Raw genomic sequence first — 22,704 nt, 5'->3', positions numbered from 1 at the left:
CTCAAGACAGGATGCCTGGATAGCTTGTTCTGCGCAGATGGCCCAGGGTGAACCCCAGACCCATCGACCTTGACATAGTCATCTGCATCCCATGGGACTCTGCAAATCGGGCTTCCTTGACCACCCCTGGGTGATGAGTTATCAGCACTATTGCCGTCTGCAGGCCCAAGGCTGTGAACACCCTCCACGAGGCCACCAGCCTGTCCCACAGCTCCTGATTCTGAGGATGTGGCTTGTGTCCCCGGTGGCTGAATTCTCAGCCATTTTTCCTGACCCAGCTCTGACCATGCGGGGTGAGAGGTGCAGTTTCTGTCTTGGTCCCAGACTGGGATCTCTTCATCAAGAGCAAGACAAGGCCTCCCACTCCTCTCTCCGCTAGGAAGCCCCCAGCAAACCCAGGCCACATGGAGAAGGAAGGAAGCACGGAGCTCGGGGTCCCAAACCCCTAGTCCCTAATGAAGGCAGGAGGCAGGGCTGGGCATGGGGGAGAGTCTACCCTGCGTAGAGCCCTGTCCCCCTGGGCCTCTGTACAGACCAGTATCCATGGAGGGCTCAGGCTAGCCCAAGTGAGCAAAGATGGCCTTGGGCTAGCTCACATCGTGGAAAGTCACTGGCAACAAGGCTGGGCATGGGCCTGGCAAGGACTCAGACCACAAGGCCCCTTCTATTACCTGTTCCCCGTGGGCTCGGGACCCCTCCCCAGGGAGGCATTGCCCCATCCCATTTCAATGCTCCCTCTTGGGGACAAGGGCTGGCTGGGGACAGAGAGTACAGGTAGAAAGGCTTACACCTGAGAGTCACAGATTAGATCGGAGCCGGGGGTCCGTCTCTCCCAGCCCCCTTTCCACAGATGGGGAGACCAAGGCTCGGGGAGGGGAAAGAGCAGAGCAGAGCCAGGTGTCTTCACAGAAGGCCAGCAGTGAGCCCAAAAGGCAAAGGTGAGGGAAGTGAGGAGGGTCCTGGGACGGATGTGGCTGGGCTAGATAGGAGACAGTCCCAGGCTCTAGCCGGGCTGGGCACTCAGCCTCCCTTCCTGGGCCCGGCTGGGTGGGGGCAGCAGGGCTCAGGCAGGCGGGCTGTTGATCCAGCCCGACAATGATGAAATGGCCCCTTTGTCCTGCGGCGCCAAAGTTGCTGTGACTGGAGGAGGCGTGACGTGAAAGGGTCATTGTTCCCACTTGGGCAACCACTCAGGGAGCTGGAGGACCGGCCCAGAGCAGGCTTCATGCCAGCACTGCAGCCCTGCCTGCTGCCTGTGGCCGGTCGGGGTGTCCTGGGCTCCCTGCTCCTACCCATGGCCAGTTCCTCCCAGGGCCAGGGCCAGCTTGGGCGCAGGTATCCCTCCCCCGCCACGGTGTCCCCCTCCCTTCCCTTCCTTCCTCCTTTCTGGAATACATCACAAATGGGGTACACTACATATATGTGAATGCTGCTAGGTCGGACACCTGCCAGTACCAAGGACAGGCAGGGCTATGGGGGGTAAAGAAGGTGCTTTATCCTGGGACAAGGAAACATGCCAGTGACCTTCACATCCTGAGGCTGTGGCTTCAGGAACATCTCCCCGCTCCCATCCCCTAACCCTGGCACCTTGTAGATGAAGGGAGACAGGGCCAGAGAAGGGAACTGGGCGGCCCCGGGTCATTCAGCACAAGCTAGTGGGCTGATGCCCAGACCAGACCTCGCTCCCCACCAGCCCCCAGACATGACGGACCTCCATTCTCTCTGGAAACCTGAGGCCCCTTCTCCAAGCCCCCATTCCTCCCTCCCCTTCAGTCCATTCTCCCCTGAGCAGCTGTCCCCCGTGAGACTTTTCTGAAACCAAAACTGAATTGGATCCCACCCTAGCTTCAAACTTGCCATGCCACATCCAGAGAAATTCCAAGCTCTCGTGTGTCATTCAAGGCCTTCCCTGCGCTGCAGCAGCCGGCGCTGGGGGCCCATCGGGATCCTCTTTTGGACCCTGTGCAGGAACACAGATCACAGTCAAAACCTTCCCAGATCCAGCCTCCATTCTTTTGCCCCCTTGAGCACACATTTTCCCTCCTCTGGGTCCCACTGCCTCTGGCCGCAGGGCAGGGGTGGTCAGGAGTGGCTGGTCAGGAGTGGCTGGTCTGGGCTGAAGTGAGTCTCCTTCTCCCCGCCCTAGGTGGCCCACTGGTTTCAGTGCCCAGAACTACTCTCCTCTTGGGCTCTCCACTGCCCCCAGCAGCTGGCATCAGGCTCAGCCTGACCCAGGCTAATTAGACCCTCCCCCAGCCCAGAGGAGGCTCTGGCTCCAGCAGTAGACTTTTTTTCCCTGGAGGGACAGAGCTAATTAACCGAAAGGGTTTAATTAATCAATTAGTGTGGCCTCCAGACCCCTCCACTTAGCTGTGGCAGTGGCAGATATTTATAAACAGGAGCTGCCAGACCCTTCTCTGGCTGGAACCTGACAGAGGAGAGGGTAGGCGGTCATGGTGGGCACAGGAGCAGTGAACACGGCTGCAGAGGCAGGAGGCCTGGTCAGAGGTGCAGAGGCACCAGCCCCAGCTCCTGAGCACCACCAAAGGCCTGGGCAGATGCAGTCAGTCACGCAGGGGCATGTGAGGGACACAGTGAGGCAGATACTCCAGGGCCGCTTGTAACACCTCTTTGTGCACAAGTCACACAGGTCTGACACCCAGAGCTAGGTAAGTTCCCAGAGGTGCCCCAGACATATGGCCAGGTTTGCTGATGATGTCCAGCTGGACACAGCACCCTGGCCACCAAGACCTCCAGGGATGGGCCTGCATGGAGGGCATGGGAGCCAGAGGAGGCACCAGAACCCCAGCTGGGGGACAAAGTGAGGGAAGGCTTCCTGGAGGAGGAGACATGTGAGCTAAACTTAGGCAAAGAACAGACAGGCTGGGCACAGTGGTTCGCACCTGTAATCCTAGCACTTTGGGAGGCCCAGGCCAGTGGATCTCTTGAGGTCAGGAGTTGAAGACCAACTTGGCCAACATGGTGAAACCCCATGTCTACAAAAAATACAAAAATGGGTGTGGTGGCTCCTCCCGTAATCCCAGCTACTCAGGAGGCTGAGGCAGGAAAATCTCTTGAACCTGGGAGGCAGAGGTTGCAGTGAGCCAAGATTGTGCCATTGCACTCCAGCCTGGGTGACAAGAGTGAGACCCTGTCAGAAAAAAAAGAAAGAAGAGAGACAGAGAGAGAGAAAAGGGAGGGAAAGAAAGAGGGAGGGGTGGGGGGAGTCTGTGCCCAGACCCCAGTGGGGCCCCTTTCCGACACATGGCTTTACGGCTCTCTGTCTTGGCTTCCTCATCTGTCCATGAGGGATAATACAGCACCTCCCTCTGAGGGCTGCTGGGGACATAAAGTGAGTTCATCATATAAAGCTTGCAGGACACCTGGCCCAGAACAGGGGCCATGGCTATGTTTTTATTATTATGGCTCTCACTGCAATTTGAACTTCCAGGCAACCGACTACATCGGAATGGCTCCCAGGCAGGGCCAGGCATGAGGGGCAGCCATAGCAGGAGCTCACGCCGAGGAATGATTCAGCCCCCGGTGCCTTCCTGGGCCCCTGCCGTGTGCTTGGCACTGCCAACACGTGGCTTCTCTAAATCAGCAACACTAACAGCTGAATGTAAAAGACAAACAACTCTGCTTTCCTTTCAGAAGCCAGTCTGGAGAAATGGAACACAGGTGTTTGTCCCAGAAATGCCACTTCTGGGCACGAGGCCCAAGGAAAGAATTGGAGATGTGGAAGAACCACACCCACACTCCCTGCCCAGAGGTGCTGGTAAGACTACCTGAATCCCAGCAACCAGGGAGGGAGGGTCAGTGGTGTCCAGCCTGCCTCTCTCTCAGCAGCTAGGGAATAGGGCTGCAGGGGCCTGGCACCAGGGGCCTGGGGGAAAGTGTGAGCTGGGCCTTTGCCCCTGTAGTTCCTCCAGTGGGAGCCCCCATGCCAGGTTCTGTGGAGAAAGGAGCGAACTAGGTTCCGAGCATGTGAACTGGGGGACCAGAGGTAGGCTCAAAGGAGTGCAGTGCTGAATTTGAGGGCCAGGTCCCTTGGGGTCATTATTCTGTCTCTCGTCAGTGGAATTGGGGAATTTGAGGACGGAGTGGAGGGGGAGGCTTGTCCGAGATCACACCGAAAATCACAAATTGGCAATGGCTGGGCTGAGAGGCACCGGTCCGCAGGGGTGGGTGGGGAGGCCACAGCTGAATGAACTCACCTGGGCTCCTGTTACCTAGGCCTATCTGAGCAACAGAGCCTTCATCTTGCTGTCTCCTCTTGAATTGGTAACTCTTATCCCCACTGTACAGATGAGGAAACCAAGGTTCTGAGACCGACCATTAGGGCTGTGCTGTCCTGGGGGAGTTCCCAGGATGCATGAGGATCTTGGGGCCCCCTGGCCCTCCCTGGGTGCTCAGCATGTGGCTACACAGTGAGGGCGGGGCAAGCTCCCCTCAGGGGAGGTGAGTGGGGCTCAGGGTCCCGTGGGCCCATGCATGCCCCAGCTAAACTTCGTCCTTCTGTGTGGCACAGCGGCTGGCTTTCGGGCTGTGGATTTGGTGTCAGACAACCTGGGACCCTCTGCTCACACCAGCAGTCTCGATTCCCATGGGGCCCAAGTCCTGCTGGTCTGTAGGATCCTTCTCGCACCCTCTCCAGCCCTCCTGCCCCACCCTGAACGACTGCCCAGCCTCCTCCGTCTCCTGGCCTGTGCACCTGCCCTTCAGACTGCTCTCCACGAAGCAACTAGACCTTCCTTGTGACAGCCTGATCCCAGTGGCTCTGTGCCTCAAGCCCTTTAGGGGCTCCCCTGCCCCATAAAGAGGTTCCTCCCTGGCTCACCACGTCCTGCGGAAGGGCACTGCAGCTTCTCCTCTGCCTGTAGCCTCGAGGCCAGAGGAAGGGGTGAGGGCGTGGAGGGAGGGAGGTGTGTGGAGGCCCCACACATGCCCAGAAGCTGCACAGCAGACAGTGGCCCTCGGAGGTGTGACACCGGATAGCCCTGGGTAGGGGGCTGGCTGCCTGGGCAAACAGGGGTTCTAGCAAGGGCTGGAGTCTGCATCATGGTCACCTGTCGGGGCTCATCTGACCCAGCCACAGACAATGGGGCTGAGGCCTCTAAGAGTTGCTAATGATAGTCTTTAATGGCTGTTCCTGGAAAGGGATGACTTCACCCAGGACACACCCTGATGAGAGGAGGCTACAGTCAGAGGCAGGCGGCGCCTCCATTGCTGTGAGACCTGCATGGGCTTGTCTAGTCAGAGGATGGTGATGCCGTGTGTGTGTGTGTGTGTGTGTGTGTGTGTGTGTGTGTGTGAAGCCTCGGGGCAGCAGGGGGGTACCCAGCTTCTACCTTGCCTCTCTCTATGAGGCAAACCTCTTTGCAAACCTCACCTTCCCCGTTCGCACAGGGCTCGGGAGCAGAGTGATTCCAAGCCTTCCCAGGGCCCTCAGGTCTGCTGGGTCTCAGGAGTCAGGTGAGAGCACTGTGTCCTGGTGGGGCCCAGAACAAGCAGGGACAAAGACATCAAGGACCGGGACCTGGACACCCTCCAGCAGGGCACCCAGAGGTCAGCATGCGAATGTGCTCCCTCCAGAGAAAGCTGGCTCCCACATCAGGTCCTTTGGCTTCTGCCAAGGGTCTGGGGATAGGTGTTGGCGTCCCAGACACATCCATGCTGACACAGAGGGAGGTACAGTGCAGCCATGATGTTGGCCCAGGTGCGCAGCACAGGGGCAGCGGCGGGGAGGGACAGGCTCCAGTGCAGGCTTGCTGCCCGTCACCACCCTGCTCCATTCACGAGTCGTGACTGCCCTCTGGGGAGGGGCCCTGTGGGGGTGGCAGGCAGAGCAGAGCCCTCTCCTACCCCCAGGCTCAGAGCAGGACCGCCCCAGGGAAAGGCTCATCTCTCCCGTGGCCTCCTCGTCGGAACCCATCCAAGGTGGCCGCTCCGCAGCACTCCAAGTGCTGCCTCAGACCAGCCTGAGTCAGTCCTCACATTGCACTTGTTTCATTATCAGAGGACAAGTTGAGGGCCCCATTATCCTGCCACCCCGCGTGACATCACCGAGCTTCCCTGGGGCATGTTCCCTCCCTGGGACTGCCCAGCCGGCACAGGAAATGGCTGCTGGGTGAATGTGCAAGTGAGTAAGTGTCCCGGATCCTCCTCCCATGAGAACACTAAGCGGCTAAGGAGTGGATGAGGTCCCTGGGGCCCGGGCTAAGACAGAGGCAGAAACAGAGACCAAGGAGGCAAAGCGGCTCAGGAGAGCAATACGACTGGGGACAGAGATGAAGCAGGCGCACCCCCAGAGAGCCAAGTGTCCAGGAGCACAGGGCGGCGACACCGAGGGCCCCAGCCACAGATGACCTGGAGGAAGCAGGGCCTGCCGGGGAGAGCACAGCAGAACCAGGGCGGGGTAAGAGGCACACAGGACCAGGAGCCATGAGATGGGAGCCCAAAACCGGGGGTGGGGAACCTCAGTCCTGTAAGCGTGGCCCAGCCCAAGGTCACAGAGCAAGGACCCAGGGCCCAGCCACTCAGCCATGACCTGGCCCTCCTTCCCCCAGCAGGGAACCTTAGCCAGGCCCAGTGCTAAGGTAGGAGTTTCTACAGGTAATGAGGACACACGGTCAGAGAGACCACTGGCCCCAGAGTGCACAGGGCTAAGTGACCGGGCTGGCCCTCTTCAGGCACTCCCAGTCCTTGGTCTGAAGAGCCCGCTCAGGAGGCGGCTGCCACTCCCACCCCCACCCCGTCCTGTGCTTGGGCACGCTGGCACTGCCAGGCACTTACTTGGCTGTCAAGGGCCCAGCCCCCAGCCCAGCACCCGCGGGCTTCCCCAGGCCTGGGCGAGGGCAGCAAGAGGGAACAAAGGCCCAGTCTCTGCCTGCTCAGGCCCCCACCCCCTTGCCTGCCCCTGGCACAGAAGGAACAGGGCCTGGAGGGAGCCGGGGAGCAGCAGCGGCACCACCCCCTTGTCCCCTCCCACCCACACAGGCCTGCCGGACGAGTGGCAGGATTCTTCCACGCTCCAGATGGGAGTGTTTCAGGGGAGAGCTGAGGGACTGGAGTCACACAGCTGGGATTTGCACCCAGGTCCCACAGCAGGCAGAACCTGCCCTCCACCCCTTGCCACAGGCAGCGAATGATGGTTGTGTTCTGGTGCAGAAGAACTGAAGAGCAGAGATGAGGGAGGGAAGAGAAGGACAGCCTGGGCACCCCAACAGGGCAAGTCCCAGGCTGAGCTGCCCTCACCCTCCCCGCCCTGCCCACCCATGTTCCACCTGGGTTCAGCTCAGTGCTCATCACAGTCTGCGGAAGGGATAGAGCTGGGGAATGGCAGAAATGGGGAAACTGAGTCAGCTTCCAGGCTTAAGTCCTTGACTGGGGCTTACGTGATCCAGCCAGAGGAAAGGGAGACCTAAGCCACTCCGGAGCCTTCATTTCCTGATCTGTCCCACAGAGCTTGTTGCCCATTGGGGGCTTGATTTCCCCAGGCTATGGCCACTGTCCTTCTCCAGGTCTCCTTCCTGCTCCAGCCCAGGGCCTTGCTTAGACCCCACCCCCAGGGGAGCCTGGATGGAGGCCGATGCTCACCCTTCTCTGTGCAAGCCTGAGCACGGCTGTTTCCTCCCTCTGAGCTGAGGCCAACCATGTGCTCGTCATGCCACAAAGCTGAAAAGCACTTAGGAACCGGGTGCAATTAACCCAACTTCAGAGATGGATACTGAGGCTGGGGGGCTAAGGGACCTGTCCAAGGCCACCTAGCCCTTAAGAAGCAAAGAAGGGCTGACCTGCTCACTGCCCACGATTCAGTCCCATTGACATCCCAGGACCTGCAGGGACAGGGTTAAATGCAGATTCCCCTTTCCCGCCCACACAACAGCAACAGAAACGGTCAGGATCTTGGGGGCTGCAATCTAGGCAATGCATGAGCAGTCAGCCTCAGGCAATGAAGGGCAAGTCTGGGCTCAGTTGTGTGAACTTGGTCCATACAACCTCTCCAAGCCTTGATTTCAGCAGAAGCCCACAGAGAAAGCCCTGATGCCTCTGCCTACCAGTGCCTAAGGGTTGGGGAAATGCCACCTGCCCCAGCTTCATCTGAAAACCTTGGCTGCTCCTTCCCATCTACGGGGCACCTTGATTGGTCTAACTAAGTGCCTAGCAGACCCCAGGCAGGACCAGGCCAATGCCTCAAACAGAGCAGGCACTAGGATGCCGGTCGACAGCACTCCTTCCTCTCCTTCCCAGGCCCAAAACCCTTACTGGACACGACTCATTTTAAAGAAAAAATAATATTTATTTGCAATATAAACAAAGTCCCGTTGCTGGTTCGGGATATATATATGTATGTGTGTGTGTGTGTATATATATATATATATATATATATATATATATATATATATGGTCACAAATCTTCCTTCATAAGATCATAAAGCAAAACTGGCCACCTTCTGGCACACCCTCATTTACACAAACCTGGTGCATCTTTCTGGGTTTTCTTTTTAAAAATAAAAGAGAGAAAAAGAACCATGTACAGCATGGAAGCTTGTTGTCAATTTCTCGACTGTGGCAAGATTTTAATCTACTGCCCTAAAGAATCCCTGAAAACCACCCCTGTGAGGTAAGAAGCAGTGGGGCAGAGTTTCCGCGGCCTCACTCACATGCTGAGTGCTGCTCTGTCAGGGACCCTGGCCCAATTGCTCTCCCTGCCCCAGGCCCCCATGCAGTCCTGACACCTGGTAGAACTGAGGCTGGAGAAGGAACAAAACTGGAGGAAGATAACGGAATCCGTGGCTTTGTTCTGTGGAGGCAAGGGAGGTGGACAGAGCCTCACCCCTCTTCTGCTGGTCAATCCTTGCCCCACTTGCCCCTGCCTGAGGGTTGAAATGGGTGCAAGTCTCCTGGCAGTAGAAGGCATGGGCAAGATGAGGGCAGGGCAAGCTTCCACGAGGACAAAGGGGCTGGGAGTGGCAGCTGGACCAAAGCGACAGCTAGGGAGAGGGAAGAACCTGGCGGGAGGGCTGGGCCCCACCACCTGAGCTCTCCCCAGCCACTGGGCCTCCACTCCCAGTTACGAGAGAGGAGAGCGGGGGAGAGAGAGAGACAGACAGACAGACAGACGGACAGACAGAGAGAGAGACAGGAGTAGTAGCTAAGTATACAGAAGGGCTCAGAGCCCAGGCCTTCGTAGAGGCTGAGCCCAGAGGGCAGTGCTACTGCCTGGCAGCCCCCTGCGGCCCACCTCCCGTGGGACAGTGGCACGGCCCCAGGTTCCCCACCTTTTGCCTCAGAGAGGTCTGCTGGGACCACCAGAGGGATGGATGAGAGGGCAGAAAATGCAAAGACCACTGTCCAGCCCACCAATCAGAACTTGCAGCAGTCATCACAGGCAAATGCAGGGCCAAGTCAGGCTGGGCCAAGGGTGGGAGGCGGCACGACTGGAGGTCCTGATACCTGAAGAGCAGTAAGCCACCCCTTCAAGAAGGGCCCGTTGAGGAAACAGAGGCTTCACACATGTGCAAAACGCATTTGGTCAAGGTCAACATGGGGGTCTGTCTTTTCCAATAACACGGTACTTGCTTTTTGAAACTGAACGAAAGACAAAACTGAGAACACTTCTCTCTCTTGCAGGATCAAGAAAGGGATGAAATACTGGGTTATACAATCCACTGTTGCATGTAGCCTGAAAATAACACTTTTTTGTTAAAAAAAAAAAAAAAAAAAAAAAAAGGAAGAAAAGAAAGAAAAATCAAGAAGAGCTCAAACACTCTTTGTGCTCCAGGGAGCTTGGATTTACCTGCCAAATGTAAAAAGTAAACTCAGGTCCGTGGATGAGTCTTTAAAAAACAGCCAAACTGGCTGGGCCATCAGCAGAAAGGAGCGTCCTGGGACAACATGAGGCCCTGGTGGACGCCCAAAGCCACGTGTCCGAGAGCCGAGGCCTCTCCAGCAAGCCCTGCAGAGGGAGATCTTGCCTGCGGGCCCCGCCCCCAAGGATGGTGAGGGGCGCTCCGACACACCGATGAGCCTGGGCCTCTGGGCACAGGCGACATCCTGGGGGTTCCTCAGGCCAGAGGCGGCAGGCTTGGGCTCTCCCACCTGGCCCCGCGGAGGGCCGAGAAGGGGCCTGGTGCCATGCCCCTCGTGCACCAGGCCTCACGTGGACTCCAGCGTGTTGAGTGGGAACAGGTTGTGGTTGGCGGGCGTGGAGAAGTAGAGCTGCTCACTGGGCGCGTGGTTGTCGCATGGGCTGCTTAGCCCCAGCGTCCGCTCAAAGTCCAGCAGCTGCCCCATGAAGTTGAAGTTGGGCGAGATGTTGGACTTTTTCCTCTTGACAAAGTCGTAGGCATCATTGAGTGACAGGTTCATCTTCTGCATCAGATAGGCCACAGTGACCGTCACTGAGCGGCTGATGCCTGCCAGGCAGTGCACCAGGACACCACACTTCTTGGAGCGGGCTTCGTCTGAAACACATCAGCATGGGTCAGGGAGGCGCCTCCTTCAAGGAGCCTTCTTACATGGGTGGGCAGGTGGGGCACAGAGGGCAGCAAGACCAGTCACTGGCTGGTCTTGCCTGAGACCTGGCCAAGCCCGGTGTGGGTAGGGCAGCAACTTGAAATAGAGGTCAGCAGCACTGCTGTGGAGGCTCTGCATACTTTAGCCCCAAGGCACTAGACACCCGTGTCTCAGTTTCCTCATCTATCACATGGGCCTATTTATGCACAGTGGTCTCCTAAGAACCTGAGGCAAATGAGGGATCAACAAACATGAATTATGTAATGCCTGTGATCACAGCTAGTCCTACCACCACCAGGTGCATTGCGACTGCTGCCATGGTGGCACCTGCATCCTCTTGAGTCATCCGCACCATAGCCAGTGAGCCCATTTTATCAATGAGAAAACAGACCCAGAGACAAAGTGACAAGAAAAAGGCCACACAGAGGCTCTTCCTAGCTCAGCACCCGCTGCTGCCAGGCCTTGACCTGGGACTGGGGGCTAGGCTGGTTCTCCTGGAGCCGCTCCCGTGGGTTGTCCTTGAGAGTCTCCCAGGAAAGCGGCCCGAGGGAGGCTCCTCTGGAAGGAAGTAGGTGGCTTGGTCCTGCGCTTCACTCTGCCCTCCGCCCAGCTAGTCCCCACAGCCTTAACCCCAGCTCCTGAAGATACGGGGACTAGGACAATGGCCATGCTATCACTTGTGATGGAGCTTCGTAAGTGAGGTGTGCTTAAATGGGGCCCACCCCTGCCTGTTTGCTAGACCTTCCCTAGCAGGCCCATGTGCCACCTCCTACCACAGCCAACTGGATGCAGACAACCTTTCTCTCCCCTTCCCCTCCAACCCTCCCAGCTCCCACTCCAACCCTCCCAGCTTCCCCCAGTGCCACCCTCAGACTCCTTTGGCTGACACATAGTAGAAGCTCAATAAATACTGGCTGAGCTACCAAACAACTCAGTCTTATAATCTCTCCTGGACCCTGGGGCAGCTGCCTCTCTGTGTGCCATAGCTATGCCAGGGACATAGATTCACAAGAGGCAGCCATGGGGTCCTTGATCTCCCCACCACTCTGACTCTGAACCCTCCAGGAGCCAGGCACACAGCTAGCACTCAATCAGTGCCTTCCTACAAGATGACACACAGGCTTACCCACTGTTCTTCATTGCCTTTGTCCTGACAGAGCCTCCTCTCCCCATCTCTGCCCAATCAAGGGTACCAAGAATTAAGCATACAGGAAGTGCTTCATCCAGACTCAGGGACTGACAGGGGGCCCCATGGCTAAGGCACTGGGGCAGGGTCATCAGAGGAGGAGACAGATGTTGCGGCTTCATGTGGAGCTGTGTGGTCTGACCTTGAGATTGGGGGTGGGAGAAGGGGGTGCTGGGACAAGCTTCCAGTGGTGACACCAGGATGTGAGGAACGCCTAGCCTCCAAACCCACCTCCAGGTGATCCAGAGAGAATCTGTTTCTGCTGGCTTTATTTTTGGCCTTTTCCGGGTGTGGCTGGTGACTGATCCTGTCCCACTGACTCCTAAGGGATTCCTGGGCCTCACTCCCTTCACTTGTCAAATGAGGAAAAAGGTCCATCTACCCAGATGGGGAGAGGCCTTCAGGAAGGATAAAGGTACCCACTAGCCAGGCTCAGCCCAGAGAAGCCTGCTTCCCTCTCTCTACTCCCCTCCCTCGTTGGGGGAGTTCAAATGCTGAGGCAGCACCCATAGCCCTCTTGGCCCCAGGGTGGGGGTGGGGTGGGGGTGGAGGGGTGGTAGCAGGGCTGGGAAGCTCCAGGCAGCCCCAGTTGCAGCCCCTCCCCCAGGCCTCAGCTTCCTTCCTTCCTCCCAGCCAGGCACCTACTTTTGGTTCCCAGTAAGCGGATGAGGCGGGGAAGCCTCCCACTTCCTGTTGTTAAAGCTAGCCCAGCCCAGCCGACACCAAAACGCCCTCCACTGGACACAGCCACCATCGGGAAAAGACAGCCCAGGCCACCCCCACACCTTGCCACTGGAGGCTGGGCAGAAACATTGGGTCAGCGGGCTCAGAGACAGAGCATTTACATTCCTCCTGAGCCCCCGTGCCCCTTCTTTGCACCCTGGGCCAGGGGAGATGAACTGCAGTCTCACAGCCTCCAGCTGGCCAAGGAGAAGGCAGTGGAGAACCCAAGTCAGCTGAGGCTAGGGACACAGGGACTCAAAGGGCTATAAGCCAGACAGCAGGACACACTGCTCTAGGGGAGGCCTTTCTCCACTCCCCACCTTCTCTTACACTGCTCCCTACAGTCCAAGTGAGCCCTACAGGCTGCAGAGAGCATCTGGAGCCTGACCAAGCTAGCGGTCACCACATTTCAATGGCTGCCTGTTTGGGGTGTGCCTCTGGCTCCAGGGCTCCCTTTCAGCCCTCTTAGGTACATATTAAAGCCCAAAGAGGCACTGTGACAGCCCCATCCTGGAGAGACACGTGTGCTGAGGTGTGATGCAGAGCAAGTGAGACCCGTGGGAGGTCTGTGCGCTGTGATGTTTCAGCTTGCTAAGCTCGAAACAACATCAACGCCAGGGAAACACAAGCTGGACAGCAGAGAGCCCAGGAGGTGCTGCCAGCTTGGGGGAGCTCAGGTCTCAGGAGGCTGCTCAGGCCCCAACAGGTCGAGGGGCCCAAGGGACTCAGTGACTCACAGTAGGCATGGGTACACCCACGGGCACACGCTGGCACACGCAGGGCACACACAGGTCTCAACAGGCCCAGAGATACCCAGCCAGGTGGGAGCACCACCCAGAGTCCTGCTACACCTTGATGCACCCACCCACCCTGCCCAGCACACAACACCTACCAATGAAGCTGATGGCCTCAGGGAAGAACTGGGAGAGGTTCTGGCTCCAGTGGTCAGAGATGGGGATCTGCTTGTAGGTGAACTCGCCGCCGTGCTCGAAGGCGTTGGGCAGGTTGGGCGTAACATTGAGGATATACTTGATGCCGTACTTGCCGAGCACATCCAGGTTGGTGGAGTCCTTGGCGCAGCCGAGGTAGAGGTAGGGCAGGATCTGGACAGGGAAGGCTGGTTGGCTGGATGGCACAGGGCTGCCGTCCGACTCGGTGGCACTGCTGGGCAGCTCTCGGTCCGACTCGCCGTCAGAGCAGTCAGAGCTGATGCGCAGGCCCCCCAGGCCCAGCACTGAGGTGGGTGGTGAGCTGCTCGGCGAGGAAGAGCTGTCCACATTGGTCTCGCAGTGCTCAGAGTACTCTGTCTGAAACTTGTTGAAACCACCTGTGGCCAGAGTTAGACAAGGCCTGGGTGAGAGATTGGTGAGAGCCCAATGGGCTGCACAAGACCAGGGATGGGCAGGACTCCCCCACACCAAGCACCACCACACCAATGGTCAGCATGGGCCATGCCAAGCATGTTACCCGTGTGCTCTCTCTTGTGTTCTCTCCATCTAAACCATGACCACTTCACAGAAACTGAGGCCCCAGAAGGTGAAGTGACGTGCCTGGACTCCAAACACATACCCATAATACTTCAGGTCCCCCAGCCATGCCACCAGCTTTAGGGCACTTGAGGACAGGCCCCAGCTAATTCCTCTTCTGCAGCTCCCACACACACATAGCACCCATGGGTGTTCAGTAACAGATAAGTGGTAAAGGAAAGCAGACAACCCCATCTTAGCCAGCACCTCTGGGTTGGCAAACTCCTCTTACAGATGATACCACAGGTGCCAGAGCCACATCTGGGTCAGCTAGAGGCAGAGAGGTCCTGGGCTTCCTGGATGGGAGTCTAGTGGTTGCCCAGCCCCAAAACTACAGCTGGAGAGGGTAGTGGGAGGGTATTGGCTGGCCCCTTTCCCCAGCAGGGGCAGGTTCCTGAAGGGGGTCCTGGCTCCACTTTTCTAGAGCACTCCCTTAGAACACAAGCCCCCCCAGCTTTGGACCTGCAGCAGGGGAGGGCCACTGGGGCTATACAGGGACAGGAGAAATAGGGAGCGGCTTGGAGCGGGGTATGGGCCCTGCGCCCGAGGGTGCCGCAGGCCTCCCCTCCCCTCCTGCCCCGCTGCCAGCAAGAGGCCATTTTGGAATGTTAATTGGAAACACCGGCCTCAGCCACTCGCCCCCCGGTGCTGTCTCTCCCTTCGGCAAGCTGTGGGGCAGCAGGCTGGGGACCTGGAGTTCCCGAGAGATCCAGGCCAGGGCCGTGGACACTGCCCATACCCTGACCCAAGCGCCTCCCAGACGCGGCAATTCTCTGGTGTAAAGAGCAATTCTCGGATCCAGGAGACCCCAACCCATATGGTCTCCATGCGCTGGAGATGAGGATGGTGCTATGAAAGGTCCTGATCCTGGCCTTCCATAAACACGAATTCCAGGCTGGACTTGGACGCCCTGCCGCTTTTAGGGTTCCGGGAGGTGGCGCCTCCCTCTTCTGAGGGGCTCCACTGGAGCCTGGGTGCTACTGTCACCCCATCAACAGGAAAAAAAGGAAACCCCAGGCAGGGAAAAGTTTGTTCCACCCACTCGAATCGGGCCAAGAAAGGGGGCGCAGAGGGAGCCCCGCGCCTGCCAAACCCACACGGTGGGGACCCGGCTCCAGGAGGGCGGACGCGGGCCGGGGACGACGTGGCGCCCAACGGGGCAGGCCGAGCGCGTAGAGAGGAAAGTGCCTCCAAGGGGGGCGTCAGGGAGCCGCGGGGGGCCCCGCTCCCGTAAGGAGTCTCGGTGCTGCCCTCACCTTGGAGGTAGTAGGCCTGGCAGCCGTCGTCGCGCAGCTTCTGCAGGAGCAGGCCAAGCACCGAGGCGGGAGCGCCGGGCTCGGGCTGCCACTCGGCTGTGGCCTCGTCGTAGAGCAGCACGGTGGCCGCCTTGCAGCGCGTGGCGAAGCGCTCCTTGTCGGCGTGGTTGGGGATGATGGAGCGGATGGGCAGGTTGCCCTTGCGCAAACGGCGCAACATGAGGCCCGGGATGGCCAGGTTGATGGCCGTCTCAATGTGCGACGACTCGAAGAGCTCGTGCGGCCGGCAGTCCAGCAGCAGCAGGGACGCGCCGCCGCGCGCCTCCAGCTCCTCCTGCAGCCACTCGGCGCTCTTGCAGGGCATGGCCCCTGCTCCTGTCGCCGCGCCCGCCCCGGTGCCTGCGCTGGACCCCGACCCCGCACCGGGCTCGGACCCCGCCCGGGTGCCCCCAGCCGCCGCCGCCCCCGAAGTCGACATGTGCGCCCGCGCTGGGGGGCCGCGGAGCTGGTTTTTCATGGGGAGCGCGGGCGGCCCGGGGCCGGGGCCGGGCAGCCCTGCCCTGGGACGGCGCCCCGGCCGCGCGGGCCCCAGCCGCGTCTCCGGGCGCCCGCCTCCCGCCGAGCTGCACGCCCGCTGCCCCGGCCTCCCGGCCTCCGTCCCGCCCGCCCGGCCCTCCGCGCGCACCGCGGCCTGACAGCCCCAATTAAACAGCGGCTCCGGCGGCCGCGCGCCGAGGCGTTCTCCAGGGGGCGGGGCCGCGGGGCCGGCGCCCGGACTTAAAGGCGCAGCGCCTCCACCGCCCCTCCCCACAGGGTGCGCGGGCCCGCTTGCGGCCCGTGCGCCCGGAGACCCGCGGCGGGGCCCTCCCCTAGCGTTTCTCCGTACCGTCGCTCCCTGGACTAGCCCAGAGCTGACTGCAGTCCTCCTAGGGGGCCCGGCCCAGACGCCCTCACGAGTTCATTCTGCGCGTGCTCCCAAGCTCTTCTGGGCACTACGGGAAGAGCGGCCCTGGGGGTGTCCTATGACTGGCACCTTCACCCTACATTCACAGGAGCAGAGTTATCCCGGGACGGGGCATGATGGTGGGGCTGTCCAGCTGAGCAACTTCTCCTTCTCCCGCCTGTCATCCCCATTCATTCATTCTGTCATCGAGTTCATTCAACAAATGGGAATTGAACGCCTAGTACGTGCCACGCACTGTGCTAGGCGGTCTGTTTCAGGCGACCTCATCGTTCCCCTGACGGTCACAGGTTCCAGACCTGAGGGGGAGCGTCTCACCCCAGCAGGCCTGACTGGAAATCAGGACCTGGGCGACTGGCGGGGTAGGAAAACTCAGGGCCGTGTCACCTTCCGTGGGCAGGGGTGGAGAAATCCTGTTAAATACCAGCTCTGGGAAGGGAATGCTAGCGCTTTAAGAAAGCTTTACAAGCAGGGTGGTGACAGGCGCCCAGCGAAGCCCCACGTGACTTTTCCACGGGTCGGGTGGGAGGGGGATGCTCCTTTATAATCAGCTTTCCTTCCCCTGCCTCCCTCTCAATGGACCAATCAATTTCAGCGGTAGGCGGGCACCTGCCACGCAGATAGCCAATCCTGGCCGAAAGAGGCGGTGGCGGAGGGAGGCAGGGCCCGCCGGGGGTTCCACCCAGCGCGGGGAAGTGGGCGGGGCCTCCGCCAGCCCTGTGTGTCGACTAGCTGGCAGGCGAGGCAGCGGAGGTGAATGGACCCGCAGGTAGCGCTAGAACAAAGCGTCTCGACGCAGGCGGCGCGCTTGCGCGGGACCTGCCGTGCTTTCCCTGCAGAGCCAGGGTGGGAGCCCGCGGCTGGGCCCTGCCGTCCATCTGGTCCATTCCTTTGCCTAGCGGGGTGCCCCTCCCTCCTTGGGGCTTAGGCCCCCCTACTCCGCCCGAGGCTGATTGCCTCTGAGACACCTTTCCCCCATCCCTGGCTGTCGAGGAGCGGTGGTGCTTGAGGGAGGGCCTCTGGAACCCCGAGGATTTGAGCTTTCCGGTAACCTCCGACCAGAAAGCACGGAAAGCAGTGGCTCAGAAGCAGCCCTCGCCCCAGTCTTTCAAGCAAGGGATAGTCTTCCTGAAGGGTTTCATCCTGGACCACAGGGCTGTGTCCCAAAGGAGCAGGGGTCTCTCCCACAGTCACACTCAGGCCACAGCAGTGCAGCCAGAGGTGGTCTTAGCAGTGCTTGGGTGCCCAAAGAGGTGAAAGGAGAAGCAGCTCTCCATCCAGGGTTGTCCTGGGAGTACTGGGCCTGTGGAAAGAGCTTCCAGGGCCCAAGAGGCGAAGACCCAGATTCTGTCCTGCCACTTGCAGATGTGACATGTGACCTGAGTACAGTTCTTTCCTCTGGGCCTCGACAGATCCCAAGCCATCTATGAATCCATCCGGCTGGGAGGATGTGATCTGAGGCCAGGGTTCTTGGCTGGCAGGCTGGATGCTGCATGTGATGGAGTGAGGCAGCACTTAGCAACGAGGCCTGAGCAAACTCCCAGGGGACAGTGAGCTGCTGAGCAGTGCTCCATTCACTCAGCAAGCCTTGTCGAGGGCCTCCTGAGCACCAGACTGCCTGGAGCTGGAGCAACAAGAGTGGAACCTCCGTCCTCCACTCAGGCCTGGCTGTCTCTCCCCTCTGCTCCACCACGGGGTTGGCTGCCGGTCTGAGTGCTCCCCCAGGCCCACCACAGGATGAGCAGAGACCCCTCTTTCTCTAGGGGATAGACTGGTCTTGGTGTTCCCTCCCTACATGGGTCCATGGTAGCTCAAGAAGGTGTCAAATGCCCAATAAGGGTGACATCCCTGTGGGGTGGGCCAGAGTCACATTAACAGGAGGCTTATGCTGTCCTCAAATGAGATTGGGCATGTGTCCCATGGTGCTGAGGCATACTCACTTCTGAGCGCCTGGTGAGGAATTGGCCATTGTTCTCACTAGCGAGGGAACAGCTGAAATGGGAACCTCCTCTAAACCACCCACCCCCAGCCCCCACTGCCCAAGCATGAGGAACTACCACCCTGGAGAGAGGAAAGGGGCCCCGCCATCCCTCTCATTAGCCTGCAGTGACTCGTCTCTCTCTAGACTCCTCTAGCGGGGCATACATCTTGGAGGAAAGATCTGTGAGAATGTGTGGAATTGGAAAAGCTCCCGCAGCAGGAGGAGAGGGCGTCCTCCAACAGGGAGATACAGAGAGGCAGATTTGGATGAGTGCAGAACAGGGAGAATGAGGGGAGGGGATGACAGAGGAAGCAAAGGATTGGCAGGAAAATTAGCCAGGGCCCCTGAGGTGCCAGTGGGACCCTGGGCTCCCACCAGGCAAGTTGGTTGGAGGAAAGTCCCTAAGCCTTGGTTCTCGCTGGAGGGAAGAACCCTCAATCTCAGACTTAAAAGGCCCACAGCAGGGCAGGAATCCGCCCGTGGTCACTCCTGGCAAGAGACCAGAGCTGTCCCTGTCTGGGGCCTTGCCGGCAGCTGTAGGCTTCCCTCAAGGGAGAGGGTCTTTCCTGGCAGGGACCTGGTGCCCTGGGTGAATCCAAGGCCTTGGAATAATGCTTCCTCTTTAGAAATGTGGTCTTTCCTGCCTTTGGGGTTCAGGCCTTCCCTCACCTACAGCCCCCGGGAGGAGTGCCCAGCTCACTAGGGTCTCCCTGAGGGGCAGAGTGGGGGAGTGGGAAAGAGGCTGACAGAAAAGGTCTGTCCCTGGGGATGAGCTGGTTTCAGGAGGGGGAGGGGAAGTGCAGGTGGGACACGGTTGAACCCTCAGGGCTATCCCTCGTTCCCACACAGCCCAGGCCTTTGCGCAGGTATTCTCCCTGCCTGGACAGTTATCACCCTCAGCCTTTGCCTGCCTTCTGATCCCAGCTCAGAGTTGCTGAGCACAGAGGCCTCCTCCGATCATCCAGGCCCAGATTAGCTTCCCTGCTGCATGCTCCAAGGACCCCTGTCCCCTCCTCAGCCCATCTTTGCTCAGTACCCTATCAGTCACTGTCGACCACCCGCTATCATCCACCACCACACCACACTTGTCACGTGGAACACCGGGGGTGAGTCTGCCCTCCCTCAGGCCTGCTCCTCCTCCTGCCACCCCTTCTCATCGTGTTTAGCCAGCTTCCAGGCCCGAACCCACAAGGCACATCTGGAGCTGCCTTCCCTGTCTGCACACATCCAACCCCAGAACCACACAGAGAAGGGGCCTTCCTGGCAGCACCAGGCCTCGCCATGGTGGGATGTTTCATGGCCCTTTACTGTTCCTCTGGGAGGAGCTGAGGGTCCCTAAGAGCAGATGTGAGCTAGTGTGCACCCCCTCCCGCCAAAACACACATTCATGTGGCTGGGTGACCAAGGAGCTGTGTCATCAGGAACAGTCCAAATGCCTAAGAAATAGGTTTTCCTTTTCCCACTGGTGTCCATGGATTTCTTGAAGATGGGCCACCATGCTTCTAATGGACAGGTCGAGGTGAGGGGAGAGTCAGCTCCTTGCTGTCCTGGTCCTAACGAGGTGGCTTTCTGCTATGGGTCTGTCCCACATCCCGCTGTAAGGAATGAGCAGGGTCTGAGCAAGGGCCAGGCACTCCAGTCTGTGGTGCCTGCTGCTGGAGACTAAGCCAGCCTCTGCACAGTGCACCTCCACCAGGCTGGAGATGTGCCCCAATGGAGGCCTGCTGAGACCTAGACTTGCTCTGCTCGCCCTTGAACTTGAGGCTGGAGAGGTGCTCCAGTGGAGGCCTACTGAGACCTAGACTTGCTCTGCTCACCCTTGAGCTTCTTCCCCAACCCTTAGGGGGGTGCCCGCCTGGGCTGGGGTTCAGACAGCAACATCTAAGCCAGGCCAGGAGAGGACTGTGAAGGGCTGGCAACTCCTCTACCCTGTACAGAGCTCCTGGCTGCACACATACACATATATGTGTAAGGATACACACAACACAGGCACAACACACATAGACCTACCCATATAACCACATATGCTCATGGGCACATAAGTGCATCTACAGAAATACACAGATACGGACCTATGTATGTGTGCAGAAATACATAATACACATGCACACATACTCCGTTTTATGTACACACACACACGTCTGGGCTCTCGCCACTCCTATAGGAGGGTTGCCCACAGACATGTCCTCCAGAGGGGTGGTTACCAGGCTGGCGGGATCCACGCTCCTCTCCCCTCAGCCCTCTAGTCACTTAGGCTCACATTGCCCTAGGCTGTTGCTGGTATCTCTGTAGCAACAGGTTCTGGATGGAAGCGGAGTCCATCCCTGCCTTTCCAGCATGGGCCTGCCAGGCCCTGGGTGATGACAGTGTAGTGTGGGAAAGCTGGGACAGCTCTAGGGTGGGGGAGCCACGTGCCTGTTCATCTGCCCCTTCTCCTGCCCAGGTGTGCAGGACAGACCTGGTGAGAGTGCAGGGCCTGGAGGAGCAAGTAGCCCTGGCAGAAAAGAGGGTCACGCCCAGGATGATCAGAGCACAAGACATGGCAGGAAGGAAGCAAGGGTCTGGGAGATCTGTGGGGAATCCTCAAGGCTGCTTGGAGAAGGCAAAGTGGGGAGAGAGGAGAGAGCCCAGCCAGGAGGGGAGCCTCCCACTCCTTGTTCATTCTCATTTTCTCGGCACCTGCCCCATGCCAGGGAGTGTGCAGGACAGTGAAGTGGGGACTCAGATGGCACAGACCAACATAAATCCTCTCTCTCAGAGCTCCCCACCCAGCAGTGACGGAGCAAACCCTTGGCCAACCTCTTCACATGGAGTCCCTGGGGCCACTCACTTGAGTATGTGTGTTTCCAATCACAGCCCATGGAGCCAGCCCAAGGATGGAAAACAGAGGGCACACATCGACCACTCTTCCATGCTTTGTCCCTAGCAGACATTACTAGTCAACCACAGCACATTTTCTTGCTGAGCCATGCCCTGGTCTCAAAACCCTTCTGAGCAGGCATGACCAGCCAATTGTCATAGGTGAGAAAGCTAAAACCTATTTGCTTAGATTCCAGTTCATAGACCAGCTATGCTCTCTCTCCCTGTCCCCACCACCAGCTCAGCTCGTCCTGACTTCCTCCTGCTTGCTCCCCACACTGTGCACCAGATACAGTGTCCCTGTCTCCACATGTGTCCTCATTGCATGCCCCCACCCTCTGAAATCCTCTCCAGCTTCTGAGGGGCCACAGCCTCAGGAGGCCTTCCCTGCCTGACCTCAACAGTCTGCTTTTTCTCCTAATCCTTTAGTATGGGGCCCAGTGTTTTACTTCATTTTGTTTTATTTTTATTATTTTTTTGAGACAGGGTCTTGCTGTGTCACCCAGGCTGGAGTACAGTGTCTCGGCCACAGTTCACAGCAACCTCGAACCCCTGGGTTCAAGCGATCCTCTGTCCTCAGCCTCCCAGAATGCTGCAATTACAGGCATGAGTCACCACATTGGGCCAAGTCCAGCATTTTCTACCCTCTGCCCATTTAAGGGCACTTCAGACTGTAGGATCTAGGATGGGGCTTCACCTCTGTGGCTTCTTCCTCTAGGTTAGCCTCCCTTTCATCATGGAAGTCCCATCTCCCATGAGGTCACCAGGGTCCTGGGCCCCACCCTGTCCTCCACTCCAAGCTCTCTCAGGCATGGGGCCCCCCTCAGCGCAATGGGGATCTGCTGGGCTGGTGAGCCTAGGACGTGAGCATTTAAAGCTCTGCTTGGAGCTGAGTTGGGACTGATGTCAAGAGGGCCTGGTTTCTGTTCTAGAAGAAAGGCCACACCCTGCTTTGTCCCCACTCCATTGCAGCCTCTTGCTTTCACATTCTCAGCCTGTATTCACCCCGGATTCCCCAGTGGGGTGAGCAGAGTAGGACTTGTCTGGCCGTTCTACAGATAGGAAAGCTGAGGCCCAGGAAGGGAAGTGTCTTGTCCAAGGCCCTGGCTCCAGCCCCAGCCAGTTACTCACTCACCCACCGGGCCTGGGGTGAGTCATGGTGGCCCAGGTGATGGGAAGGAAACACATAAACACGGGCAAGAGAGAAGGACAGTCTGCAGGGAGGGTGGATGTCTGCCTCGGGCTCCCGGTGATGAGTTCCCACACAGGCCGTCGTGGGTTTCCTGGGCTTGCACACTCCCAACTGTCTCAAATCATCTTCCCTTCTGGCCTCGAACCCAGGTTTTGCATCAGCCCCGGGAGGACTGCCAACCCGTTTGACAAATGGAGAAACGGAGGCCCATGGCCACACATCAAGTTGTGGCAGGGGGCTGGGCCCAGCCTAAACACCTGGAGCTCCTCTCCCCAGCCTAGGGGTCCCAGCTGGCTCTCACTGTGGCTCCAGTCTCCTCCAGGCTCAAGTACAGTCCACAGGGAGTCCCTGCTCTGCCAGCCCTTTCCTGTCTCTGGGGAGGCCCAGCACTGGCAGGGTGGGAGACAGACTGGGACAACGGGCAGCTGTGCAGGCCCATGAAGAGAAGAGCTCTGTCTTCCACACAGCATCTGTGCTACCAAACGCCTTTTCCACTTCC

At 58.8% G+C, this 22,704-nt stretch overlaps 1 protein-coding gene across 1 annotated transcript; it reads right to left on the bottom strand.

Moving 5' to 3' along the window:
* Positions 1 to 8,278: 8,278 nt before the first annotated feature.
* Positions 8,279 to 15,916, bottom strand: DUSP7 (dual specificity phosphatase 7). Its single transcript, XM_010347182.3, has 3 exons — positions 15,213 to 15,916; positions 13,323 to 13,757; positions 8,279 to 10,469 (listed from the first exon to the last, which is right to left on the bottom strand). Exons 1-3 carry the CDS (start codon positions 15,727 to 15,729, stop codon positions 10,162 to 10,164), a joined length of 1,260 nt encoding a protein of 419 aa, XP_010345484.2. The 5' UTR covers positions 15,730 to 15,916; the 3' UTR covers positions 8,279 to 10,161.
* Between the last annotated feature and the right edge of the window lie 6,788 nt (positions 15,917 to 22,704).

Source organism: Saimiri boliviensis, chromosome 8 (genome assembly GCF_048565385.1).
Source record: "Saimiri boliviensis isolate mSaiBol1 chromosome 8, mSaiBol1.pri, whole genome shotgun sequence".
In the NCBI taxonomy this organism is placed as follows: domain Eukaryota; kingdom Metazoa; phylum Chordata; class Mammalia; order Primates; family Cebidae; genus Saimiri; species Saimiri boliviensis.
Note: the sequence above shows the minus strand (reverse complement) of the source record. Positions and strands in the feature narration are given on the sequence as shown.